The following is a 27,514-nucleotide window of genomic DNA, read 5'->3' on the forward strand; positions in this document are numbered from 1 at the left end:
GCTTGTTGAAGGAGTGTTAAGAAGGTGAATGTGACTGGAGCTGAGTAGAGAGAAAGAGTAGGAAATTATTTGAATAGTAAAATGCCTTTAGCTATTAAAGTAGAGTAATTGATGTCAGTTGACATAGTGACCTTACCAGAAGCCATTACACTCAAAGATTTTGGGTTCTATTATATGTACATATTTGAAAAGGGTTTTCAGTCTTTAGTGGAAATTATTAAGTCATTTTAGATTATATGATCAACTGATATAAGGTAGAGTTATAAAGGTGTGTGTTTGTTTAGAACTGCAAATCTGCGCCAACTTGGCTTAAACATAGCCCTGCATAGACATTTTTCCAAAATTAGAGATACCAGATAAAAAGACCCCTTGGCCCATACAGATGAACAGATATTATTAACTGAAAAGAAAATCAAATTAGGATGGGAACAGCCTTATAAGAAAAGAACCATGTGTAATTAATATGACAAATATAGAACTAATGAAGCTGTGGTTCAAGACATTGGCTATTTTCTTGTCTGACTTGGCATAATCTGTTAAACCTAATCTTAAAGGAAAATTGAACTTTATATTAAAATTTGCTGCAAGAACAGGAAAAAACAAATAGAATCAGAAGACTACAGGATACTTACTTCCAGATCAGAAACAACATATGTGTTATCCTGGCACTGTTTCATTAAAATAAAATGAATGTTCAAAATTTTTTAACAAAGGAAGTCGGAAATGAGACCAGAGGGTAAGCCAGGGACATAGAGGATCTTATAAGCTAAGATAAGGACTTTGGAAGTTTTGAGTAGAAAGTTGATCTGATCCATGTTTTAAAAGGTAATAGGATATGTAAGGAATAAATCTTAGAGGGATGAAAGAAGATTCAAAGGTATCAGCTGATCACAGGCTTTCAGACTTTGGCTATAATCTACAATAAGATATACATTTTAAATAGTGACCCAGTATCCATATTCATATATGTTTATATTTGTAATGAAACCTCACAATAGTTACCTTTATTACATTTGATATCCTGCAATATTTTCCATTCTTACTGTCTTCTATTTCTTAACTAAAAAGATAGTTTATAGCTTATTGATTTTGTGACTCATTAATTTATTGTACCTACTGTTTGAAACAGTGTTAATCCACTAGAACAAAGCATTATTGTACAATGAGAATGTTTGTAGAGACTTATATGGTGCCTTCTTTTTTGAGAAATAATTTTTGAGGAAAATCTCACCTTATAATTGGGCATTTATGGTACTTTGAATACTTGACAGCCTTTTACTAGTTAGAAGTGAAAGTAAATGTTCTATTCATAGTAATTTACAAACTACAGAATCCCTAGTATCAAGTTAACTACATTTAATTTAAAGGAAGATACCTTTACAAAAAAAGCATGAAATATAATTGAATTATATAAAACAGTTTTGAATAAATGGAGAGACATATCATGTTTATGAGAGAAAGAAAGTTGTTTTTGTGTGTGTGTGTGACTGTTGCACAGCTTGGGGTTTCTTAGTTTCTCAGCCAGGGATCAAACCCTGGCCCTCTGCAGTGAAAGCGTGGACTCCTAACCAATGGACTGTCAGAGAATTCCTGAAAGAAAGATTTTCTATTGTAAAATGTCAAACAATCCAAAATAAATGAAATATATTTCCTATTGATATTTCACTGTTTTGTGTGTGGGAGACTGCAAAAAGTGGTTTTATATTTTTGTGTTATGTATGAAAATTTTCATAATCAAAAGATTTGTGTAAGAAAGATATCATACTTCTTTCTCTATAACTTCCTTTTTCTCAGTATTATTTTCTTAAATATTTTATTTATTAATTTTTGACTGTGCTGGGTCTTTGTTGCTACGTGAGGGCTTTCTCTAGTTGCAGTAAGCAGGGGCTGCTCTCTAGTTGCGATGTGTGGGCTTCTCATTTCGGCGGTTTTGGCTTTTCTTGTTGCAAAGCACAGGCTCCAGGATGTACAGTCTCAGGAGTTGTGGCACACAGGTTTCATTGCTCCTCTGGACAGGGAATCTTCCCGGACCAGAGGTCAAATGTATGTCCCCTGCATTGGCAGGCAGATTCTTAACCAGTGGACCACCAGGGAAGTCCTTAGTTTTCTTTTTGTAGTCTATCTAAATTGATAGATGTACATCTGGTTTATTCATTTTATTCATAATTAGTCTGTTGTGTGAATAATTATAATTTTCTCAGTCTCCTGCTGATGAATATTTGTTTCCAATTTTTCATTATTATAAGCAATTAGTCAACTAACACATGTGGATCTGTTTCTTTTGTTCTGAAAGAATACCTGTATTTTTAAAAAATTTTTTGGCAGAGTAATGCATATAGATGGTGACTGCAGCCATGAAATTAAAAGACGCTTACTCCTTGGAAAGAAAGTTATGACCAACCTAGACAGCATATTAAAAAGCAGAGACATTACTTTGTCAACAAAGGTCTGTCTAGTCAGGGCTATGGTTTTTCCAGTAGTCATGTATGGATGTGAGAGTTGGACTATAAAGAAAGCTGAGTGCAGAAGAATTGATGCTTTTGAACTGTGGTGTTGGAGAAGACTCTTGAGAGTCCCTTGGACTGCAAGGAGATCCAACCAGTCCATCCTGAAGGAGATCAGTCCTGGGTGTTCATTGGAAGGACTGATGCTGAAGCTGAAACTCCAATATTTTGGCCACCTGTTGCGGAGAGCTGACTCATTTGAAAAGACCCTGATGTCGGGAAAGATTGAAGGCAGGAGAAGGGGACGACAGAGGATGAGATGGTTGGATGGCATCACCAACTCAATGGACATGAGTTTGGGTGGACTCTGGGAGTTGGTGATCGACAGGGAGGCCTGGCGTGCTGCGGTTCATGGGGTCGCAAAGAGTCGGACACGACTGAGTGACTGAACTGAACTGAACTGAATGCTTATCGACTAGCGTTCCCCAGATACATACTACTTATGTGTATGTGCTTTACACATACACAATCTTCCCTCTCCTTCTATATATATATACTTGTGTATGTTTGTGTAAGTATTGTGTAATTAATGAAAGGGTTCAAATTAAACTAATGGTATTTGTACTGTGGTTGCATGGATTGAGAGGGTATGAGTGGAAGATAAGTATTTTCTTGTTATATCTCTTAAATGTAGAGTCCACAGGAGTTGGTTTTGTATGAGTGCCACCTTTTAAAAAATATTCATCTTATTTCTTTTCATTTTCTAGTTTTATGGGCAGAAATGACTATATTCCTGAGAAGTGGTGATTCTAGAGATAAATTTTTTATATATATAACAGCTTTAAAATGTACAGTCAGGACTTCCGTAATGGTCCAGTGGCTAAGAATCTGCCTGCCAATTCAGGGGACATGAGTTCCATCCCTGGTCCTGGAAGATTCCACATGCCACCGAGCAAGTAAAAGCAACTGAACCCCACGTGCCCTAGAGCCCATGCTCTGCAACAAGAGAAACCGCCACAGTGAGAAGCCTACACCCTGCAACTAAAGAGTTGCCTTGGCTTGTGCGCAGCAGTGAAGACCCAGTGTAGCCAAAAATAAAATGAAAAAAAGTTTTTTTAAATGTACAGTTCAATGATTTGTTAGTGTACTTACTAAAAATTGCAACCATCACTATAACCAACTCTAAAACCCATAGGGATGGGATGGGGAGAGAGGTGGGAGGGGGTTCAGGATGGGGAACACATTAAACCCATGGCTGATTCATATCAATGTATGGCAAAAACCACTACAATGTTGTAAAGTAATTAGCCTCCAACTGAAATAAATAAATAAATATATCTTTATCACCCCAAAAAAGAAACCCCATACCCATTAGCAGTTACTACCTAGTCCCTCTTCCTAACCACAAATCTACCTCTGTGTCTTTGGGTTTTTCTGTTCTGGACATTTTATATAAATGATTCGTGCAGCGTATGGTCTTTTGTGAGTAGTGCCTTTCACTTATTATAAAGTTTCAAGGTTCATCTATGTTATAGCTTGCCAGCAGTACTTCATTCCTTTTTATGACCAAGTAATATTCCATTGTATGGTTATGCCCCTTTTGTTCATCTGTTCAGTAGTTAGTGGACATTTGAATGTTTCTCCTTTGGGACTGTTAAAAATAATAATAATAATATCAACATTTGTCTGCAAGTTTTTATGGAGACCAAGAGTGGAATTGCTGGATTATATGATATCTATGTTTAACATTTTGAAGAACTGCCAGATTGCTTTTCAGTGCAGTTGTGCTGTTTTACATTTCCACTAGCAAAGTATGAGGGTTCCAGTTTTTCCACATCCTTGTCAACGTTTGTTATTTGCCGTCTTTTTCTTTTTAACCATCCTAGTATAAGTGATATCTCATTGTGGTTTTGATTTGCACTTCTCTTAAGACTAATAATGTTGAACATTTTGCCATTTGTTTATGTCTTTGGAAGTATATTTGAATACTATTTAAAGCTTTTGCTCATTTTTTTTTTTTTTGCTCATTTTTAATTAGGTTATTTGTCTTTTTGTTGTTGAGTTGTAAGAGTAGCATATATTTTACTGTATTTTTTTAAGTATTGCTGTTTGTTTGTAAGACTAATTTTTCCTGCTCTTATTGGAAGGTCCTGTCCAGAATGCCCTCCTGTCTTCACAAGTGTCAGTGAGCCAAGGGTATAATTCTCAGCTTACAGGATCCTACCCTCATCTAATACCAGCAAAGACCTTGAATCCAGTCTCCGGACAGTGTAACTCTGGTAGTTCCCAGACTGTTTCTCCGTTAAGTAATTATCAGAGACATGGACAAGCTCTCTATGGACCACCTGTGGCTTCTCATCCAGTGACACCTTCACTCCATAGTGGTCCTAGTCCCCAAATGCCACGACCTACTTCTCAGAACCCAGCTGCTACACCAATGCCTTCTGGTAGCTTTCTTCCTGGAGCCAGCGTACCATCACCTTCGAATTGGCAGTATAACTATTTGTCACAGACAAACCAGTGTCCTCGTGCGTCATCCCAACCAACCATGACTGGGAATACAAATTTGATGAGTCCTCAATATGTTTCTTCTGGAGATACTTCACTTCAAAACAACGTCATAAAATCAGGTAGAGTTCTTATAGGAGTGCTAGAAATAGGAAAATTTTGCTTATTTTAAATGTTTAAATTACTATTTCGGTCTTAAAATCATATGGAAGACTTTATTTTTTTGATCACTGTTAATCTTTAGATTATTTCTGCAACTTTTGGGTTAAGTTAAAATCATGATTGTTTCTTCTTTGCTTCTTTCCTTTGAAGGTATTATCTGAGTTTCTTTGGGTCACCTATGATACTTGAGGGTTTCAGGTATACGTGCAGAATCACTTCCTTGAGGACTGGCCAGTACTTACATTAGCAAGGTTCCAACTTGTATTCTAGGGAAACTCAATCCCTGTGGTCTCTCTTTGGATTTGATCTAAGGCTTGGCTTATCTATTTGTTAAAGCCCAGACAGTTTTTGACTGCAGAAATTCGAGAATCTTGGAGGGGCAGTGAAAACAGACTTACTTTTGAAGTGAGGAGTACTATTGAGCACATCTGTCGTCAGAAAGCCATGCACAGAGGTTTATCCCTGCATTTTTTTTCTAAGGTTTTATAACTTTAGTTCCTACGTTTAGGTGTTTGATCAAATTTGAGTTAATTTTTGTATATGGTGTTTTTAGTGAAAGTTGCTCAGTCATGTCCGACTGTTTGTGACTCCATGGACTATATAGTCCTTGGAATTCTCCAGGCCAGAATACTGAAGTGGGTTGCCTTTCCCTTCTCCAGGGGATCTTCCCAACCCAGGGATTGAACCCAGGTCTCCCGCATTGCGGGCGGATTCTTTACCAGATGAACCACAAGGGAAGCCCAAGATACTGGAGTGGGTAGCCTACCCCTTCTTCAGGGGATCTTCCCGACATAGGAATTGAACTGGGGTCTCCTGCATTGCAGGCAGATTGTTTACCAACTGAGCTATCAGAGAAGCCCATATGGTGTTGGTAGGTAGGGATTTAACTTTATTCTTGTGCATGTGGATATATAGTTGTCCTAGGATAGAAAGTGTATTCTTCCTCCCATCGAATGATCTTGGCACCCCTGTTGAAAATAAGGGTTATGTTGATCATAAATGTAGGATTTATTTCTGGACTTTGAATTCTGTTCCATTGATCTATTGTTATACTGTTACCAAACATCTTGATTACTATAGCTTTATGGTAAGCTTTGAGTTTGGAAATATTGACTCCTCCAACTATTTTTTTTTCCAAGATTGTTCTATCTGTCCTCAGTCCCTTGCATTTTCTTCAAAATTTTAGGATTAGCTTGTAAATTTTTTGGGGAAAAAAAAAAAGATAGCTATGATTTTGATAGAGATTGTGCTGAATCTGTACATCAGTTTGGGAAGAAAGCTATGTATTCTTGGACTCACTTTGATCATTAAATCTTTTTAACCTCATTGTTTGGTCATATGTGGTTCAAAAAGAGGTTCATTTAACCATTTCACTATTCTTTTTTTTTTTTGACTATTAATTCAGATTCTATATTGGGATCTGCAGATTGATTCTGTTCAGCAGATATCCTCAAGGAAATGAACTAGTAAAAGTTTTCAAGTGAAATGGTATTATCAGTTGTTACCTTTTTATGTTAATATGTATTTATGCATCTAGATACTACATGGACTTCTTGCATTTTATAGTTTGTTAACTGCTGAAACTATTTTTCTTAGCCTCTTGACTAGCCACTAACCTTGGTGAATGCATTTTGGTCTTGTAAAGATTAAGGGCGCTTCTAGAAACTTGGTTTCTTTGGAGAGATCTTCTCACCTATCATTGTTAGAACCAAAATCCTTCTGATTACTTGTATCCTTATTTATTTGACACTGTGAGTGAGCATTAATCATTTGAAATTAATGAACATTCACTTCTTTATAACATTTATTGAATATTTGTTATTTTCCAGCATTTTACCAAACTTGAATGTGTGTTATCTTATTTAATTTTTATAGCAGTATGTTTTACAGATAAGAAATGTGAGGCTTGAATAATTTGCCCAAAGCCACAAGAAAATAGGTTAGGAAAAAGTACTATTTAAAAACCATTTGGGGGACTTCCCTGGTGATCTAGTGGCTAACACTCCATGTCCCCAGTGCAGGGGACCCACGTTCAATCCCTGGTCAGGGAACTACGTCCCATATACCACAACTGAAGATCTCACATGCTGCAACTAATACCCAATGCAGCCAAATAAATAAATATTTTTTTAAAAAATTAAAAAATAAAAACTACTTGGAAGTATGTGTAGCCTCTCATTACAAAGCATGTGATCAATACCCTGAAATTTTTTTTGGCTATAACGGAAGGTAGACCGCCCTGAGGTGCCCCCAGGTAGAGCACCTTGATTATAGCACAGATGTGACAGAGACGTAAGGAAGTGCCAAAATTTAGGAAGGTTTCTGTGTAAAAGAAGCATATGACTGCTGAAAGAACTATTTGACTGCTCTTCTCTTTTCTTAATGAGACCTCAAAAAATTCCCTGATTTTTACCTCTGTTTTTTCATCATTGTTGGTAGATGCCTGACTGTCTGAACTCAAAACTGTATCTAAGTTATGCAAAATATATAGTTCACATATTAAAATTCTCTAACTTTTTCTTTTCTTATAGGCCACATTTTAGCATGTAATTAGTTTTCGAGATCTCAGAAGCCAGATTCTGAAACTCTAGCTATTAATGTTCTAAATAAGAGTCATTCAACTTGAAAAAATAAAGTCTATTTTATGCAACATAGCTTATTCTGGATTCAACAGTATTCCTCTTAAGCTGTGAAAAATCTCAATAAGCTCACTTGTATTCTGTTAAACATTAGGTTGTTACATCTTTGTAGCCAGATGTATCATACATTCTTGTTCATGCTGAGTTGGTAATGTACCTTGCCCTTTTGTTCCTTTGACTGGTCTCTGTCCTTCGATAAGGGAGTTCCATGGCAATAATCTCTATCTTCACTTTTGACAACAGGGCACTGACTAGTCTTGTTGGAAGATCATTTTTCAGTTTGGTTCCTGAGTTGGGAACGTCCCCTGGAGAAGGGAATGGCTACCCACTCCAGCATTCTTGCTTGGAGAAACCCATGGACAGAGGAGGCTGGTGGGCTCCAGTCCATGGGGTCACAAAGAGTTGGACATGACTGAAGTGACTTAGCACTGAAGAATTCAACAATATTGAAGAGATACTGAAAGTTTTCATATTTGGTGTCCTTATTCCTTCAATTTTATAAAACATAGATAGAATATATTAAATTCAAAGGATAAAAAAACAAGTATTAAAATGAAAATTTAAATCACATGTATTTAATCAGTAGTATTTTATCTACTTTGTAGACTATTGCTCCTTTTTGGCAAATGAGAAGTTGGTTGTGGGTTTTGGAACTTTACATATCACACAGAATTTCCTCAAGAGTAGAACTTACTACCCTAATAGAAAATTGGTGAAATTTAGACAGTGAGATACTGGTAGATACAAGGACGAATACCATGATATTTTTTAGGTTAGTTTGATGGATACTTTTAAGCATTTTGGATAGCAGTGTTTCATAAGGTTTATACATAAACTTTGGATCATTTCCTGATTTCTAAGCCTAGGAAGTATTCTTAATATAGGATGTAAGTCATTATTGAAAGTAACCTGCTTATAATTATTACTAGGTAAACACTAAACAGTGTACACATTTATTATCTAATATTAACAGGTTATACCCCCAATAAAAATGAAGCAAAATGAGATAAAACTTGGAGAATTTAGGATAACCAGAATACTTTCTAGTTTTAGAAAGCTAAATCTAACCCTAATTGATGGTAATCGAATGGGCTATGTTGATAAGTACTCCATAAAATTTTATTCATGTTAATTTCTACTGCAATACTTGACATAGCCTGTTGAAACTCTGTGACCAGTTAATAAAAATTAAGCAATAAACAGGGCATTGTGTCTACTCTATAAGTGATTTGATCCCGACTTTATATTGCTTTAATAATTGACAGGTAAGAATTATGGTGGCCTCCCAGGTGGCACAGCAGTAAAGAATTTGCCTGCCAGTGAAGGAGACACAGGAGACTTGGGTTCGATCCCTCGGTTGGGAAGATCCCCTGGAGTGGGAAATGGCAACCCACTCCAGTATTCTTGCCTGGAGAATTCCATGAACTACAGTCTATAGGATTACAAAGAGTGACACAACTGAGCGACTGAGTGCGCACGTACACACACACACACACACACACACACACACACACACACACACACACACACACATGAATTATGGTAGGAGAGATTTGGAAATGTGTAAAGTATGCATGTAAAATTAGACAGTCAATCTGGGAAGTTAACTTATTTGTAGTAATTTGTTGGTTTATAATGAAAATATAAATTTGGAAGTTATTTAGATTTGGTGGAAGGCTGTTTTGGCCTTTTTCTTAAGTTCTTAAGTGACGCGTGAAAAACTATTGTTTCCATAGGGTCTGCACTGCCCTTAGCAAATCCACCTCTGCCTACCACTTTTCAACCAGGAGCTCCTCTTGGCCCCCCTCCAACTGGAGGACCACCTCCAGTGAGGGCCCTTACTCCTCGGAAATTGACACCTAGAACTGTGCCCCAGCCCTCATTTAATTCAACTAGCAACCAAGAAGGTAAGCAGGACAAAAACCAAGTCAAGTCCTAAAGTTTTGACTCAGGGTGGAAGGATTAATATTTTCTGAATTCTGTGCACACAAGCCATATTTTTCCAGAAAATCTGGTTGTTTTGGTTTGAGATGCCCCTTAGGAATTTAGGGTTTAAAAAAATTTCTCAGTTTTCCATTCCTCTATTCTGGGCTGTGGACTAGCCTTTGGGATCACTGTTAACTTTTTTGTTACTGTGCAGACTTTAAAAATCATGGCTATAAAGCTATGTATCTCTTGGTAGAGGGAGGTGAGAGGGGGACCTTTGCTTTTCTGGACATGATGTTTGAAGCTATATTTTTAATATATCGGCTCTTTTTTGTGGAAGCAGGTTTTTGATTGCCACCATTACTGTTAACAAACTGCCACTGTTAACAAACATTTATAAGCCTAAATAAAAAGTAAAATGTAAAAACATTTTCATGTTTTATAGTTTTAAACCATTATCTTCAGATGTAACTTTAAAATACAAGTTTATTAACTTAAAATGTTTTGTAAAGTAAGAAATTGGATTTTAGGTATAATATAACCATTGTAACAAGATTGGAAATAGGAAAACAGAAGAAGAGGGGGGAAAAGCCACTGCCCATATTCTACAACTCAGTATAATCAATATTATCATTTTTGTATTTTCTCCTACCATTTCCTTTTTTTAGTATTGTTAGTAGGGAAAAAAACTGACCTGTGTATAATTTGAAAAGGATCATGTTAACAATGAGTAACAAAATGATAAAGTAGTGTCTCACATGATAATTTTGAAAATCAAGCTAGAATAAGTATTTAAACTTTTAGCCAACTAAAAATATGCTCAGGGCTTTCCTGGTGGCTCAGTGGTAAAGAATCCACCTGCCAATGCAGCAGACATGGGTTTGATCTCTTGGCTGGAAAGGTCCCACATGCCACAGAGCAACCAAACCTGTGCTCTAGAGCCCAGGAGCTGCCACTGCTGAGCCCACATGCCACAGTTATCGAAGCCACACAGCCTGGAGCCCATGTGCTGCAGAAGAGTAGCGATGCAATGAGGAGCCCTCACGTAGCACCTGGAGAGTAGCCCCTGCTTGCTGCAACTAGAGAAAAACCTGTGCAGTATCTAAGACCCAGCACAGCCAACAGTAAATAAATAAGAATATGCTCAGTGTTTTTGTTTCTACAAGATTACCAAGATTTTCTATTAATATATCAACTCATGGGTAAAGTCATGGTGGTCTTGAGAATTGGAAAGGAGTTACTAACTTTATTGAAGTCATTAAACTTATCTATTTGGTATTAAAATGACTGTTAAAAGTTAACACGTTTATTTGTAGGTGCTAGAGGTGATGCTGTTCACTGATTTGATTTCTTCTATACCTGAATTAGAGCTAATAAATTTTAGTGATAGATTATTATTATTAGTTTAGTTTGCTGGACTAAGGCAATTGTTCTAATTACTATATATCACTTTAGAATTAATTCTAGATTCTACTCTGTTCTGTATTTCTTTTAAAGGTTTTCACCCTCATAGTTTATCTCATCCGTATTTATCCTCATTCTTAAATATTGATTTTCGTGACTTAGTTTAGTGTGTACTGCTCCTTAGAAGTTTTTAATGCTGCTCTTGAAACTGTTAAAACTTTCAGATTGTATATAATTTTGTAAACTCCACAAAGTACCATTCTTTTTAGAGGTTTATAAAGTTATTTGAAACTTTTATATATTTTGTATATTTAGAATCTTATATTATTTGAAATTTTTATTTCAACATGTGACATTTCCTGGGATGTGGTTTAAGCTATTTGTCATTTGGAACATTATCATAAATTTTAAACACTAGATCAGATCTTGCAGAAATTGTAATACTGGTTCTAATTTGAATATTGTTAAATATTGTTCCTCCTTAGGTATTATATCAAATACCAATAATGGATCTATGGTGGTTCACAATAGTTATGATGAGATTGAAGGCGGTGGCTTCTTGGGTGAGATGCTATGAAAGTTTTTATTTTTTTTATGTGTTCCTGATAGAAAACAGAGAAGAAAACCTAATAATTAGGTCATGCAATGGTATCTCCTGTTAGCATTTTCTGTCTCTATGGATTTAGACTTTTTGTTAGGTTTCCCCCCACCCCCCGCCCCCTTTAGAATTGGGATTATGGGCTTTATTATTATGATGTTATGACTATAGAATACTTTTATCAGTTAGACCTATTTAAATTTATCCATTTGAACATTTATTATATTTTAGTTAAAGTTGTTTTGAATTAAAATTTTAGTGAATACAATGTTTAGTACATGACATGAGTAAATTAAGTATACTAAACTTAACCTGTGTGTGTTTATAGCTATAGACCACATTAGTTAGATTTTAATCATTGCTCTTACTTTGTTACTAGTGTTTGTTTTATTTTACAAAATTGATGAGTTAAAGTATTAAGTTACCCAAAGGATTTTGGAGTTACAAGTTTAATGGATCTATGTGTTGATTTAAAGTACTCTGGAGTGTAAAATAGAACTTAAAAGTTACCTTGTTTCTAGCAACATCACAGCCTACTAATAAGAATCCCACAATGAGCCGAAGTGTTGGATATTCATATCCCTCTTTACCACCTGGTTATCAGAACACAACACCACCTAGTACAACAGGAACAGGAATACCACCCTCTTCCTTGAATTACGCAAGTGGTCCACAGGCTTTTACTCAGGTATACTTTTCTTTTAATAACCTGTATTCTGCTTTTTGATTTAAACTATTTTCACCTGAAAACATTTAAGGAAGGTACAATGAACATTGTTTTACCAACTTAGAATGATAATGAGTATTTCGTAAGACTTTTGTCCTGTTAGATGTCTCCAGAACCAAAAAAATTGACCAGGAAATCGAGATTACAGTTTTGTTATTAATATATGCTTTTCTTTTCAATGGAAGACATTGTAAAGGCTACTTAATGTGAAGTTATATTTCTTTAGACTCCTTTAGGTGCTAATCATTTAACTGCAAGTATGAGTGGATTAAGCCTACATCCAGAGGGGCTAAGAGTTATCAATCTTCTTCAAGAAAGAAACATGCTTCCATCGACACCTTTGCAGCCTCCAGTTCCAAATTTGCATGAAGATATCCAGAAACTGAACTGTAACCCAGAGTAAGGCTTCAAACAGTACTTTTTATTGAATATGACATTTTACTTGTTCTAAAATGCTTCCAGATTTTTTTTTTGAGCTTCATGTATTTTGAGCAAGCTATGTAGGTGTGTTAATTTATGAAAGTAGTCTGCATGCACAAAACAGTACTTTGTTAGTTGCTTACTTGATATTTGAAATGTTCTAAGTAAAGAAATAAGGTTGTAATGCCTGATCTGATAGTTGCTCTTATCAACTCTAATGGGACTGTGATATTCATTATCATTATGGTGGCTCTATTATATTTTCAAAGTCCGAAGTGTGGAGATTTGATTCTATATAATCCTTTATTTGCTATCATTTTAAATTATTTTTCATAGCAAACATAATTATAGTATGCTTTTCTCTTCTCAATTTGGTTGTGAGTTTAGGTTTATGAAGTTTTTAAGATATGAAGACTTCTGATAAATTGAATGTGTTATTTTTAAACCACCTTTTTAGAAGCTAATACAAAACTGAGCTTTCAGGTAATACATATAACTTTACATTTGCAAATTTGGGTTACCACCTTGTAATTCCAGTGCAATCTAGATTTATATAAAGAAAAAGTAAGTCCTTTGATAGTCCAGGCTGTCTTATGCACAAGCTGAGAAGAAACTGTTTTGTTATGTGAAATGGGATTGTAACCATCTACCCTTTCTTTCTGAATAGGATTTAAATATTTAGCAAGGATAAAATTTGTGAGAGCCTGTTGAAATACTTCATTTATAATTTGATCCAGTGTTACAACATGTACCTTTTAAATCTTTTGAAAATTTTTTGTTCCAAACTAGTCATAGTAATAACTGATACATGATTTTTACTTTGATACAGGTTATTTCGCTGCACACTGACTAGCATTCCTCAGACTCAGGCCTTACTGAATAAAGCCAAACTTCCTCTGGGACTGCTGCTTCATCCTTTTAAAGACCTAGTGGTATGTTTTATTAGTGACAGTAAATGTGGAAAATTATCTTAGTGGTAAGGCATCTTTTATAATAATGCAAGAATTTTGTTTGAGCTCTTTAGGAATTTGACCATTGACAAATTCCTTTATTTGTATTTCAGTCAAAAAGATTATTATCAAACACTTTTACAACAAGATAAAATAAACATATTGTTGAAAAATTCAGGAGGTACTGAGTAGGATAGATGTACTGAAGAAAATAGATAAATGAACCATAGTATTTTTTTTTTAAGTTGTAAATTGTTTACCCATTAAAATGCTTTACCTATTCTCCCAGTTCTTCTATTCTTGGAGTAAAGTCTGTTGCTTTGAGAAACTGTTTCCAAAAAAAAGGAGAAAAAAAAAAAAACCCTTCTACTTTTGTCCTAAGGCTTTGGGACCTTGACATGTGACCCATGACATGTGACCCAGTCATTTGAGTTGATCAGTTCATAAGTGAAGTGACTTTCTCTTTTTTTTTTGGTGAAATGACTTTCCCATAACCAACCTCCGTTTGGTAATAGGATTGTATTGTCTTTATTGATTTTTGATTTTAAGACTTTAGATCTTTTAATATGTAGGATAAACTTTAAATAGCATAATTGCCAAGTCAAATAAAACATTGAAATATGATTTAAACCATAACTTACTTTGTGATAGTTCTTTTATGAGAACTTAGTAGCCTATTAATGTAACATGAAGAAACTTCCCAATAATTTAATTGATTTTTTTTAGAATGTTAATCGATCCTTCAGCATTCATCTCAGAAATACACTGTAAATTTACTATGTTGATTTTGCAGTGTAAACTTTTTTCAAATCAATTTTTATTGGAGTATAGTTGCTTTACAGTGTTGTGTATGCAATGTAAACTTTTAATGAGAAAATAAAAACTTTTTAAAAGGCAAAATTTAATGAGAATAGTCTTCGGGAAAATCATTAAGGTTTAAAAATAAATACATGTCAACTACATAATATTTTGTGTGGCAGGTTGGACACATTTTTTACCCTAGTTTTTCCTCGAAAATTATAATATTGCAACAGTTGTATGGATTAATTGCTTTACCCTTAGACATGATGATTGCTGTCTTTAATAAATTAGTTGGTTGTTTTTTTTTCCAGCAATTGCCTGTGGTTACCTCTAGTACAATTGTGAGGTGCCGTTCATGCAGGACATACATCAACCCTTTTGTCAGCTTTCTTGATCAAAGGAGATGGAAATGTAATTTATGTTACCGAATTAATGATGGTATGTCTTTTTTATTAACATTATTGTATTCATTATAGGGAATCCGATAATATAAATGTAAAGTTAAAAAAGCAAAAAAAAACACAAACTCCTGTCTTATTTATGTGTAATTCTGCCACTCAGATATAACTTCTTTTCACTTTTTTCCTAGGCATTTATACTTATATATAATTGATTACATACCTTTTAAGCAAAAAAATATGGTAATATTACTTTGATACCACTTTTTTACATTTATTATATTGGGCATATAATAAATGGCATATTTCATGGTATTATTTAAGCCTATAATTTAAGAAATATTTTTATTTAGAAATTGTCCCGTGCCTTTTCTCTAGGGTGAGAGAAAATAAGTCCATAGAATAGCTGCCATTAGCTTCATTCACTGCTGTATGAAGGGAGGTGGGCAGTGCTAGAAGGTTAGTTGAATGTAGTTTTTTCAGTAATTGATGAGGAGGAGATAGCCTTCAGTAACTGTTTCACTATTTATATATTGAGAAATATCACCTAACAACATTCTATTAGGATTAGAGAAGGAAAAAGGGCATGCCGATATCCACATTGAAAATTAAGTTTTCAGTTTTTCTGAAAATCTGTTTAGAAGGACATTTCATTAAGCATTGGGAAATAGAGGAGCTTCTGATATTTTTGAAAACCACTTTTACTGTTTGTATTTTTAGAGTAGAAGAAAATGAGGGTAGAAAAAGAGCATTCTTTTTATGCTGTAATAATTCAGAAAATATATGTATGTATAGTGTTTAGTACACCCTTAAAAGCTTACGTATATGTGCTTTGGTATATGAAGTTAAATTGTAATAAAAGTTGAAGTCACTTTCATATGCAGCCCAGAGCATTTCATGAACTATAGCTTACCCTTTAGCATATATTGGGATTTGAATTTTTAAACAGTTATTGAGAAGACAGGTGCAGTGATAATTTAGAAAATATTGGAGCACTAGTGTTTTGTAAGCAGAAGGCAGCTGATATTCCATAGAGGTCTTAATAAGTTTTGAAACTCACCATGCCCCATACCCTGATACCCTAAAAATACTTAGAAGTATTTTTGCCGTAGCTTTCCAGGGGCAACCAGAGTCTGTAAACAACATCAAATGTTACTATCCTTTTACCACTGTGAAATTTAAGACAAAGTTTAGTCTTGCATTTAAGAAAATAATTAGCACTTAATGAGTTTTTATCATCCTCTTAAAGTATTTTAGGAAAGCAGCTTTCCAGGAATTAAGAGAAAAAGGATATTAGAAAATAGGAAAAGTCATAGTACTTGTAATTGTAAAAGCAAAACATACTTAGTGCTGTTCATTATGGAGAGCAATTGAATGGAACTCAAAAATAAAGTATATTTAACCCAGACTTCCCTGTCAGTCCAGTGGTTATTGAGTGGGTTCAATCCCTGGTTGGGATCCCACATGCCTCACAGCATGGCCAAGTTAAAAAAAAAAAAGTGCATTTAGCTTTTAATATTTAGTTTATATTGAATTATATATGAATCCCTAAATTAAGAAAACAGCCAAATGCAAGCTGTATTAAACGTAATCCTTTCAGTTTTAACAGTGTATGTTGTTAATTCACATAGTTCCTGAAGAATTCATGTACAACCCTTTGACCAGAGTCTATGGAGAACCTCACAGAAGACCTGAAGTTCAAAATGCTACAATTGAGTTTATGGCTCCTTCAGAATACATGGTAAAGTTTCACTTTTTATGTAGCATAAATATTTCATAATACTGGGTTTTAAATATACCATATAGTTTTTTAATGAAATTTTATATTTTTAATTTATAAGTTATCCTGTTCATTATAAACATAGTTAATTTGTATATAAGGGTTAAGTTTGGAGAGTGAAAGTATATGTGAAGTTCCGTTTATTTCTTGGGTATCCATTCAGAAATCTGCAATAGAATATTGGGATCATACTTACTTTTAGGTCTCTTCTAGGCTTCTGCTATTACAAATAATAATGTGATGTGTATCCTCTTCAAGTACTTATATATACACTTGTGTGAGTATCTGAGGTCTTGCATTTGAAAAGATAATAATTATGCCTAATGTTTGATTAGTACTGTCCATTTTACAAACCACATATATCTCTTTGATCATCAGAAACAACTCTTAATTAAGCACTGTTCATCCTGTTTTACAGGTATGAAACAGATTTACTTAAGTGACTTGCAAAATCCAGAACTTTTGGTTTCTCTTTCTCTATGCAGTAATTGCCTCTAAGAAAAGGGAATATGAAGATAAGACTTAATACCAACTTTTAATACTTTATTTTAGTGTATTTTTATGGGATAGTCTCTATCTGGTCAGTTGGGGCCATTTTACTATAGAAATTATGAGGACTCAGTCTATTTTCACCGCATGGAAATTTCAGTGTAGAAAATGTTTTTGTGACACTTAAATGGCTGTTATAGCTTTCTTTATGTAAAGCCAAAAAATCAGAAGCATTTATTTTTTTGAATTGGCTTTCCTCCGTTTCTTTACCTCTTAGCTTTTGTAAAAATGGCTTCCTTTAAATTTGGAAACTTGCCTAGGTCTGCAAGAGATGTTGCTTCTTCCAGACTTACTTCTTGGACAGCAGATTCTATGAATTTGGCAAGTGATATGTGCAAAAAAATATAAAAGTATATTATACATCAAGTTCTGAGTGTAATTATTTGATGCTTTTTATTGAATTGAAGACAAATATTTGAGCTTGGAAGTTTAAAATGTACTTGTACATTTTTCTGCAATTTTTAAAATATACTTGCACATTTTCTGCAAGTATATACAAAATACACTTGTACATTTTTCTGCAAGTTTAAAATATACTTGTGCATTTTTCTGCAACTGGTTGAAATGTATTGGTTAAATAACCAACTCAAGTTGACTTGATTTGTCATTTTCAGAACTGTAATTTCTCTAAATTGTGAAATATGATGAAAGCCTATGAATCATGAATATATAGGTTACCAACTAACCATAATACCACTGTTTCACCACTCAGGTCCAAAAATTGAACATTGCCAATACTCTCAAAAGGTTTTCTTTTTAAAAAATATTTATTTATTAATTCCTTCCTGAAGTTGCTCATTTGTGTGTCCTACTCTTTGCAACCCCATGTACTGTAGCCTACCAGGCTTCTCCGTCCATGGGATTTTTCAGGCAAGAGTACTGGAGTGGGTTGCCATTTCCTTCTCCAGGGGAATCTTCCCAACCCAGGGATCGAACCCAGGTCTCCTGCATTGTAGGCAGATGCTTTACCCTCTGAGCCACCAGGGAAGCCCATTTATTAATTAGATTGGTGCAAAAGTAATTATGGTTCTGGATCCTGAATTTTAAATCATTTTAACTAGTCTCAACCAGCTTTTTATTAATAAAAATAGGAACCACTGCAACACATTTTTGTCAACAAGAAATAAGTTTGTTTATGCCTGTAGCATAAAAATCCATGCTTCAGGATTCAGCGAACTCTTGGAAAGCATTTTCTGCATCCTGCTGGTTGTGGAAGCATTTTCCCTGCAGAAAGTTGTCAAGATACTTGAAGGAGTGGTAGTTGGTTGACAAGAAGTCAGGTGAATATGGCAGATGAGGCAAAAATGTTGTGGCCCAATTTGTTCAATTTTTGAGATGTTGATTGTGGGACAGGTGGTTGGGCATTGTTGTGAAGAATTGGGTCCTTTCTGTTGACCAATGCTGGCTGCAGGTGTTGCAGTTTTCAGTGTATCTCATCGATTTGCTGAGCATACTTCTCAGATCTAATGGTTTTTCTGGGATTCAGAAAGCTGTAGTGGATCAGATTGGCAGCAGACCACCAAACAGTGACCAGGACCCTTTATTTGGTGCAAGTTTGGCTTTGGGAAGCACTTTGGAGCTTCGTCTAGGTCCAGCCATTGAACTGATAGTTGCTGGTTGTTGTATACAATCCACTTTTTGTCACAAGTCACAATCTGATTGAGAAATGGTTTGTGTTTGTTGCATGGAATAAGAGAAGATGACACTTCAAAATGACAACCTCTTTGATTTGCGGTCAGCTCATGAGGGCACCCACTTACTGAGCTTCTTCACCTTTTCAGTTTGCTTCAAATGCCAAATGACCGTAGAATGGTTGACATTGAGCTCTTGGGCAACTTCTCATGTAGTTTTAAGAGGATCAGCTTTGATGATTGCTTTCAGTTGGTTGTGGTCGACTTCCAGTGGTTGGCCACTGTGCCTCTTATCTTCAAGGCTCTCATCTCTTTTGCAAAGCTTCTTGAACCACTACTGCACTGTTCATTCATTAGAAGTTCCTTGGCCAAAGGCATTGTTGATGTTGTGAGTTGTCTCTGCTGCTTTATGACCCATTTTGAACGCCGATAAGAAAATTGCATGAATTCGCTTTTTGTCTAGTAACAATTTCTATAGTCTAAAAATACATACAAAAATAACAAGTAATAATTCATTAGCAAAAAACATAAAGCAAGAAATGCACATTAAAATGATGTGTATCATAACCACATTTACTTAAAAAATTTTCCAATATCAAATGGCAAAGTTCAACAATGCAAAACTTTTGCACCAACCTGATATCTGGCTACACCAACTCTTAGTTGCATCATGCAGGCTCTTTTAGTTCTGGCGTGTAGGATCTAGTTCCCTGACTGGAAATTGAATCCTGGACCCCTGCATTGAGAGCACAGAGTCATAGCCACTGGACCACCAAGGAGGTCCCCTAAAAGCTTTCTGAATATATGTATTCTCCTTCCTGTCCTAGAAAAAACACTCTTCTGACAGATGACAATCATATTCTCATTTTCCTTTTTCTAAGTATGCATCTGAAAAAAACTTCTTTCTATATTATTTTCTTCATCTATTATTATTATAGGCTCCACTTGATTTGTAAATAATATTTATTTTATTGTTTTGCTATATGTAGACATGACAAATGGTAAGTTTAAATTAAATCCTGTTAATTGTGTTTAATGAGATCCTTTTTCTCCTTCAGTTACGACCACCTCAGCCTCCAGTGTACCTCTTTGTTTTTGATGTGTCTCACAATGCAGTTGAAACTGGATACTTGAATTCAGTTTGCCAGAGTTTGTTAGACAATCTGGATTTGTAAGTATCTTAACTCAGGTTAATTTAGAAACAGTGTTTGTATTAATAAAATGAACAGGTAGTTCCAAAATATATTTAAAAAGCTATGTAATTATGTTCTAAAAGTCCACTTAAATCCACAGTTAACTTTAGGTCTCCCTTTCTCTGAGAAATACTAGTTTATTTTTAACTTTTTATTATGGAAAAATTTCAAGGATGTGGTAAATAGAACTTAGTGAAGTTCCAGGTACTTAGCCTCAGGTTCAGTATTTTTAGCATTCAGCTGTTCTTACTTCATCTACCCCTGCCCCTGCTTTTTCTCCTAGAGTATTTTAATGCAAATCTCAGTCAGTATATCATTTTACCTAAAAATACGTGGAATTATTTTTAACCCTAACTTAAATATGAGAATCACATCCAACAAAATTAACAGTAATTCCATAATATGATCATTTTACCTAAAAATAAGTGGAGTTATTTTTAACTGTAACTAAAATATGAGAATCACATCTAACAAAATTAGCAGTAATTCCATAATATGATATAATATCCAGTTCAATTTTTGTTCCTGGTTGTCTCAAGAATTTTTTTTATTGTGGGTTTGTTGGAAAAAGAATCTAAACAGTGTCTACACATTGCATTTGCTGGTCATTTAAGCCTCTTAAAACAACTTTACTTTAAATGGCTCTTACAAGCTTAGTATAACCCATGAAAGCTAGCATGACCTTTCAGTGTAATGAAATACTCTTGTGCTCTTGTATGGTAAGGAAGAATGTTCAGGAGCAAATCTCATCAGAAATGGACTAACTCCCTCAGCTTGGTTACAGACATTTTTGTTCCTATCGGCATTTGTGTTTTTAATGTTGTAGGTTGTGTATAAGAATTGTTTGTTGATGAGAGGGTTTACTAACTTACCCAAGAATGAAAACTAGTTTGTTTTTCCCCTTGTAAAACTAAGGTTTACATATTTAAGTTCTTTAAAACGTCTTTTTGCTGATCTTCTTAAATGAATGCATTAAGCAATATAAAAATAAATTTAGGCAATTAAAAAGATACAGTATGTAAAGCAGTATGTAGATTTATGCAGTATGTAAATTACATTTTAGAGTTGGTATGTGGTAATTTTTTGAAGTCTTTTTTGTAAGTTAAAATCATCTACAGACTTTTGTATATACTTTCTGTTGTTTTTTATGTGTCATTTCCTAAGTGATTAATATAGCTTTATATAGGTATAATGAGTTTTGGATTGCTGTATTATTGCTTGGTTTTGTTGATTATTTGGGTTATGTGTAGTGTTTTCTTTTGAGTAGTATATGTTTCCATGGTGATTAAACACTGCACGGATTAAAAACATTTATGTTGGCACATTTTCCACAGGACAGAAGCAAATGTTTGTATGTAACTCTTTGCAGATATTTTAGGTATAATATAAAACTTTATAAAATATTCTTCTGAATTTGTTTTTAGGCTTCCTGGCAACACCAGGACAAAAATTGGCTTCATAACATTTGATAGTACAATCCACTTCTACAGTCTTCAAGAAGGTCTCTCTCAACCTCAGATGCTAATAGTTTCAGATATTGAAGGTATATATTATATACTTAAATTAATGAACTGAGGAAATATTAGTTTTAGAAATATTTCATGATTGTTCAGCCAATTCAGATCACTTGGTATGATTCTACTATATTGAGGAAAACTTTGAGTATATAGTGACAAGATTTTTGAACTTGTGACAGTTCTTCAGTCAAAGCTCTTATTTTATAGAAGAGGAAACAGAGTTATGGAGGTAAAGTGAATTCTGAACAAGGCAACAAAAGCAAGTTAATGTTAAATCTCATTCAGGAAGTATTTGAGGATAGACATAGGCTAATGGAACAGAATAGAAGCCCAGAAATAAGCCTTCACATATATGGTAACTTTATTTTTGATAAGGATACCAAGACCATTCAATGGGGAAGAGACAATCTTTTAAACAAATGGTTCAGAGAAAACTGAGCATGCAAAAGAATGAAGTTAGACCCTTATCTTCAACCATATTTAAAAAAAAAATATTAACTCAGTGGATCAAAGACCTAAACTTAAGAACTGAAACTATAAGAAAACAGTGGGGGAAAAAAAAAGAAAACAGTGGAAAATCTTGATGACATTAGGTTTGGCAGTGATTTCCTGGATATGACACTAAAAGCAGAAGCAACAAAAGAAAAATAAATAAATTGGACTTGATCACTGTTAAAAACTTTTGTACATGAAAGAAAACTATCAAGACAGTAAAAAGAAGTAGAGAAGTACAGAGAAAACACATGTATATGCAAATTTTACATAAGATAAAGGATTAATAAAAGAGCTACTAATGGCTCAGACGGTGAAGAATCCACCTGCAATGCAGGAGATCCAGGTTCAGTCCCTTGGTTGGGAAGATCCCCAGAGAAGGGAATGGCAACCCACTCCAGTATTCTTGCCTGGAGAATTCCATGGACAGAGGAACCTGGTGGGCTACAATCCATGGGGTCGCAAAGAGCTGGACATGACTGAGTGACTAACAGACATACATACAACTCAGCAGTAAATAAACCACAACTCAGAAATGGACAAAGAACTTGAATAGACAGTTCTCCAAAGAAGATGTACAAATGGTCAATAAACATAGGAAAACATGCTCAACATCATTAGTCATTAGAGAAATGCAAATCAAAATCACAATGAGATACCACTTGACATCCATTAGAATGGTTATTATTTTTAGAAATGGAAAATAACAAGGACTGGTAAGGATGTGGAAACTTTGGAATTGTTGTATATTGCTGGTAGGAATGTAAAATGGTTCAGTGCTATGGAAAACAATTTGTACACTTAAAAATGGTTAAGGTGAGGATTTTCCTGGTTGTCCGGTTGTTAAGAATCCATCTGCTAATGCAGGGGACACTGGTCCAGGAAGTTAACGCTTGCCATGGGGCAGCTAAGCCCATGTGCCACAACTACTGAGCCCACTGAGCCACTGCTCCTGAAGCTCGAGTGCTCTAGAGCCTCTGCTCTACAACAGGAAAGGCCTCTGCAGTGAGAAGCCCGGGCACCACAATAGAGAGTAACCCTGACTTACGGCAGCCAGAGAAAGTCTGTGTAGCCAAAAAAAAATTAAATAAATGAATGAAAATTTGAAAAGGAATGACAAAATTTTTTTATGGTTATGGTGATAAACTTTGCATATTATATGTGTTTGTCACAGTTTAAAAAATTAACACCAAATGGATCATAAATCTGAATATGAGACTGAAACTATAAAACTGTTAGAAAAAAACATAGAAGTGTGTGACCTTGAATTAGGCAGTGATTTCTTAGATAAAACACCAAAAGCACAAACGACAAAAGAGAAAATAGGTAAGTTGGGCTTCTTAAAAATTAAAACCTTGGGTAAACAATAAGGTCCTACTGTGTAGCACAAGGAACTGTATTTAATATTCTATGATAAACCATAATGGAAAAGAATATGTATTTGTATAACTGAGTCACTTTGCTGTACAGCAGAAATCAGCACAGCAATGTAAATCAACTGTACTTCAATAAAATAAAAAAATGAAAATGTTTTTAAAAACTAAAGCTTTTTGTGTTTCAAAGGATACTGTCATGAAAGTGAAGACACCCACAGAATGAGAAAAAATATTTGAAAGTCATATATTTGATCAAAATATATATCTAGATCATGCAAGGAATTTCTACAGCTTAATAAAAAGACAACCTAATTAAAAAGTGGGCAAAGGATTTGAATAGCCTTGTCTCTATGGTACACCATATTCAACATTGTGTCTATGCAGTTGGCTGATAAGCCCTTGAAAAGATGCTCATATCATGAGTTACCAGGGAAATGCCAATGAAAACCACAAAGAAATGCCATATCAGAGCAGTTAAAAAGAAATCTCAAAACCAGAATTTTCTGCTGCTCTGAGGATGTCTGGATAACTGGTTAAGTTCCATGAGTATTGGTTTGGGGATTACAAATAAATATTAATAAATAGGTAAGTTCACAACTATAAAATCTGTGAATTATGAGAATTGGCTGTACATCTTTAAAATGCAGTAGATTAATAGAGCCCCCCTTCTGTCCTGGTTGTTCCAAATCTCACAACAGAGCAGCCAAGTCAGTCTTTCCCCTTTCTGTTACCTATTCATGTTTCTCCAAATACTTACTTGGCATAAAATAAAATCACATAACAGGTGATTCTGGTAATGGGCCAAGTTGTGAATTTACTGATATGGTTCAGCCTCTCAATTTTATACAAAAGCTGATGAATATCCCTTGCTGGGTGTCACATAGCAAACATTTTTTTAAAGGACAGTAGCACGTTTTTTCAAGGATGTGGAGAAAGTAGAGCCTTCATTCACTAGTAGTAGGAATGGAAGATAGTGCCGCCATTAGGGAAAACATTTTGTCAGTTCCTCTAGAAGTTAAACATAGAGTTAACCATATAACCCAGCATTTTTACTTAATAGGAAAGCACCTATATTTCAATTTATTTTAATTGTTAACATGAATTATTAAAAATAAAACAGTACAGAACATGTCTACCCAAGAATGTGTACATGAATGTTTTTTAACAACTCAGCCAAGAAGTGGAAACAACCCAACATAAACAAAATGTAGGATATCCATATAATGAAATATTACTCAGCAGTAAAAAAAACAACATGGATGAATCTTGAAAATGTTAGGCTAAGAGGAAGAAGCCAGTCACAGAGGACCTCATAGTGTGGCTCCCTTATTATAAAATGTCCAGAATAGGCCAGTTCAGAGACCAGAAGACTAGAGGCTGCCTAGAGCTGTGGGAGTTGGTAGGGAAGTGAGGAGTGACTGCTAATCAGTGTGGGGTTCCCCTTTGCAAGGATGAAAAGGATCTAGAATTGGATAGTGGTGACAGTTGTACAACTCTGTGCGTACAGTAAAAAGATCACTGAAGTGTGCCTTCTGCACAAGTACATTTCATGGTGTGTGGATTATATTTTAAAACTTTTATTAAAATCTTAAAGATAAGAGGGACGAAATCTAAACAGTAGATTTTTTTATATGATAGTTAAATATTTAATGTTTCAAATTATCTGTTGGTATTATTTTTATAAGAATTATGGTGAGCCTTATTTTTGTAATTTTGTAATGAAAAACAGTACAAAAATGTAAAAGGTGAGACCCCCTCAAAGTACTCCATCACCACCCACATTTTCCTTCCAGTTTGCTTCCTTTCAGAAAACAGTATTTACTACATAAGAAGGAAGAAATTTGAATACTGAAAAACTACTCTAATGTGTCCGTTTAGCATACCTTGCGATTTACTTGATTTTATAGCCCTAAGTAGGACAGTAGCCTTCTTTGTGAGAAAGTATCCACTTTATGAATGACACAGTTGTTAGCAGGCTGTGTTACTTCTATTTCAAGACAGAATTTTTGTGTGTCTTCTTAGTCAAGATTTTTTTTTTTTTTAATGCCAGGAGTGTTTCTTTGACTGCTTTTGGGGCTAAGCAGGAATTCTAAGGCAGGATTCTAAATTGTCTTTAATCTAAGAAGCAGAGTACTTGTACAAACGTTACAGAGTGCTTGTGGATCTCTATTTTCTGAGAGACTATTTACCTTTTACATAACAGATAAGTTACAATAGAAACCTAAATCAGTGCTGTTTTGGTAACTCTTTGAACATAGGTAGACGTTGCTGTGAAAGTAGAGCTTTTCTCTAAGTGTGGGGCTGGTTAATTATATCAGTGTTATATATCTAGAACATCTGTGACAGTTGTTTTGTTTAAAAGAAATATTTATTTATCTTTTCAGATGTTTTTATACCTATGCCGGAGAACTTATTAGTAAATTTAAATGAAAGTAAAGAGGTAAGGGGCACTTTCCTATCTGACACGTTTGATTGAAATGTTGAAGGAATGTATTTTTAAAATGAACTTTATGTAGAATTTTGCTTCTTTCTGTGACATTTCTAGGATGTGTAGCATTTTATATTTGCAGTTAGTTAAAATTCATCAGATGAACAGCTTTTGAGTTTGCCCTTAAACTGATTGCTTTGAAGTTTATTGTATCAGTTTGTAATAGGGTAGAAGATAAGTCTGTTCCATAAAGCAGGATAAGATGCAGGAAACTTGCCTTGCCAGCCATTTGGGAAATTGGGAGGGTTGCTGAGATAAGCTTCTGGTCACTACGTAGAAGCACTTTAGGCTGCTTTCAGTGCCCTTTGCTTTTCTGATTCACAGAGTGTCATTGAGGTCAGTTCAGAAGAAACTCTTATTACCTGCCTGGAAATTGCCATGACATAATACAGTGAGAGGTGAACAGAATGTGTCTGAAGGGGGGATGTTGTCTACCCTGTACATGCATATATGCCATAGGGGTAACATTTTAACTAGCAAGTCTATGGTCTCAGCTGTTGGCAATGGTGACTTTGCCATATCGCAAAGTATTTTTTCCCATTAACTCTCTTTATTTGTACAACCTAACCTGAAGAGGTAGTTGTTTTTTGTTTTGTTTTTACTTTTGTAGTAATATCACTAGTTGGCAAATTTACTGGCTACCTTAGATTTTGCAATAGGGAAGAGTTAAATACACTTTGGAACTGAAAAGAATAAAGTGTATAGAGGTGATTGAGAAAGCCATATTTCATGGCATTTAAATATGTCAAATCTCTAAACTGTGATGGTTCTTTTGGATATATTTTGGACTTATAGTCTTGCTGGACTACTGCATGTGCAAGAACTGTAAGGCCCCAATTTTGATTTGTCTTGCTTGCCAATTTATAATGTTGACTTAAAATGGCTTTCTTGTCATTTGACCAACTTCATTGTTTACTGTACTGTCTGTAGATTCTCTGACCATCATCATGACTCAATGTCCTGTCTATTGTATTACTTACTGACTTATTGTGAAAAAAATTTTTTTTTATTGTAACACTCTTGAGTTTTCTTGCTTTATTTCACAAGCTCGTCCAAGATTTACTGAAAACTTTGCCGCAAATGTTCACCAAGACCTTGGAGACTCAGAGTGCCTTGGGTCCAGCTCTTCAGGCTGCCTTTAAGTTGATGTCCCCAACTGGTGGTCGCATGTCTGTTTTTCAAACACAACTCCCTACTCTTGGAGTGGGAGCCCTGAAACCTCGAGAGGAACCCAACCAAAGATCATCTGCTAAGGTTAGAAAGTCATCAAGTGTATGATAGATAAGATTTATGCTGGTGTCTTGTCCCTTTGACTAGAGAGATTATTTTAAATTTATTTTTTAAGTTATGAAAAACAGGGAATATAAGGAAATGAATAATCATTTCTCTTTTATGTAGTCATTTCTATTTCATTATTTTCTATTTGATTCACTCTTACCTTATGTTAGATCTTTAGCAGACCACTAGCAAATTTGCGTGTAGCTTCCCAGGTGGCTCAGCAGTAAAACAAT

At 34.7% G+C, this 27,514-nt stretch overlaps 1 protein-coding gene across 1 annotated transcript in view; it reads left to right on the plus strand.

The window, feature by feature from the left end:
- The window catches only part of SEC24A (SEC24 homolog A, COPII coat complex component), a 68,570-nt gene that overhangs the window by 18,013 nt on the left and 23,043 nt on the right, over positions 1 to 27,514 (plus strand). Inside the window, exons 2-13 of the mRNA XM_061151326.1 lie at positions 4,592 to 5,074; positions 9,490 to 9,660; positions 11,569 to 11,646; positions 12,203 to 12,369; positions 12,635 to 12,807; positions 13,658 to 13,760; positions 14,891 to 15,017; positions 16,609 to 16,718; positions 19,996 to 20,108; positions 21,555 to 21,673; positions 25,900 to 25,955; positions 27,051 to 27,257. Coding sequence (XP_061007309.1) covers positions 4,592 to 5,074; positions 9,490 to 9,660; positions 11,569 to 11,646; positions 12,203 to 12,369; positions 12,635 to 12,807; positions 13,658 to 13,760; positions 14,891 to 15,017; positions 16,609 to 16,718; positions 19,996 to 20,108; positions 21,555 to 21,673; positions 25,900 to 25,955; positions 27,051 to 27,257 — 1,907 coding nt within the window. The remainder of the gene's footprint in view (positions 1 to 4,591; positions 5,075 to 9,489; positions 9,661 to 11,568; positions 11,647 to 12,202; positions 12,370 to 12,634; positions 12,808 to 13,657; positions 13,761 to 14,890; positions 15,018 to 16,608; positions 16,719 to 19,995; positions 20,109 to 21,554; positions 21,674 to 25,899; positions 25,956 to 27,050; positions 27,258 to 27,514) is intronic.

This window comes from Dama dama, chromosome 9 (genome assembly GCF_033118175.1).
Source record: "Dama dama isolate Ldn47 chromosome 9, ASM3311817v1, whole genome shotgun sequence".
Taxonomy (NCBI): domain Eukaryota; kingdom Metazoa; phylum Chordata; class Mammalia; order Artiodactyla; family Cervidae; genus Dama; species Dama dama.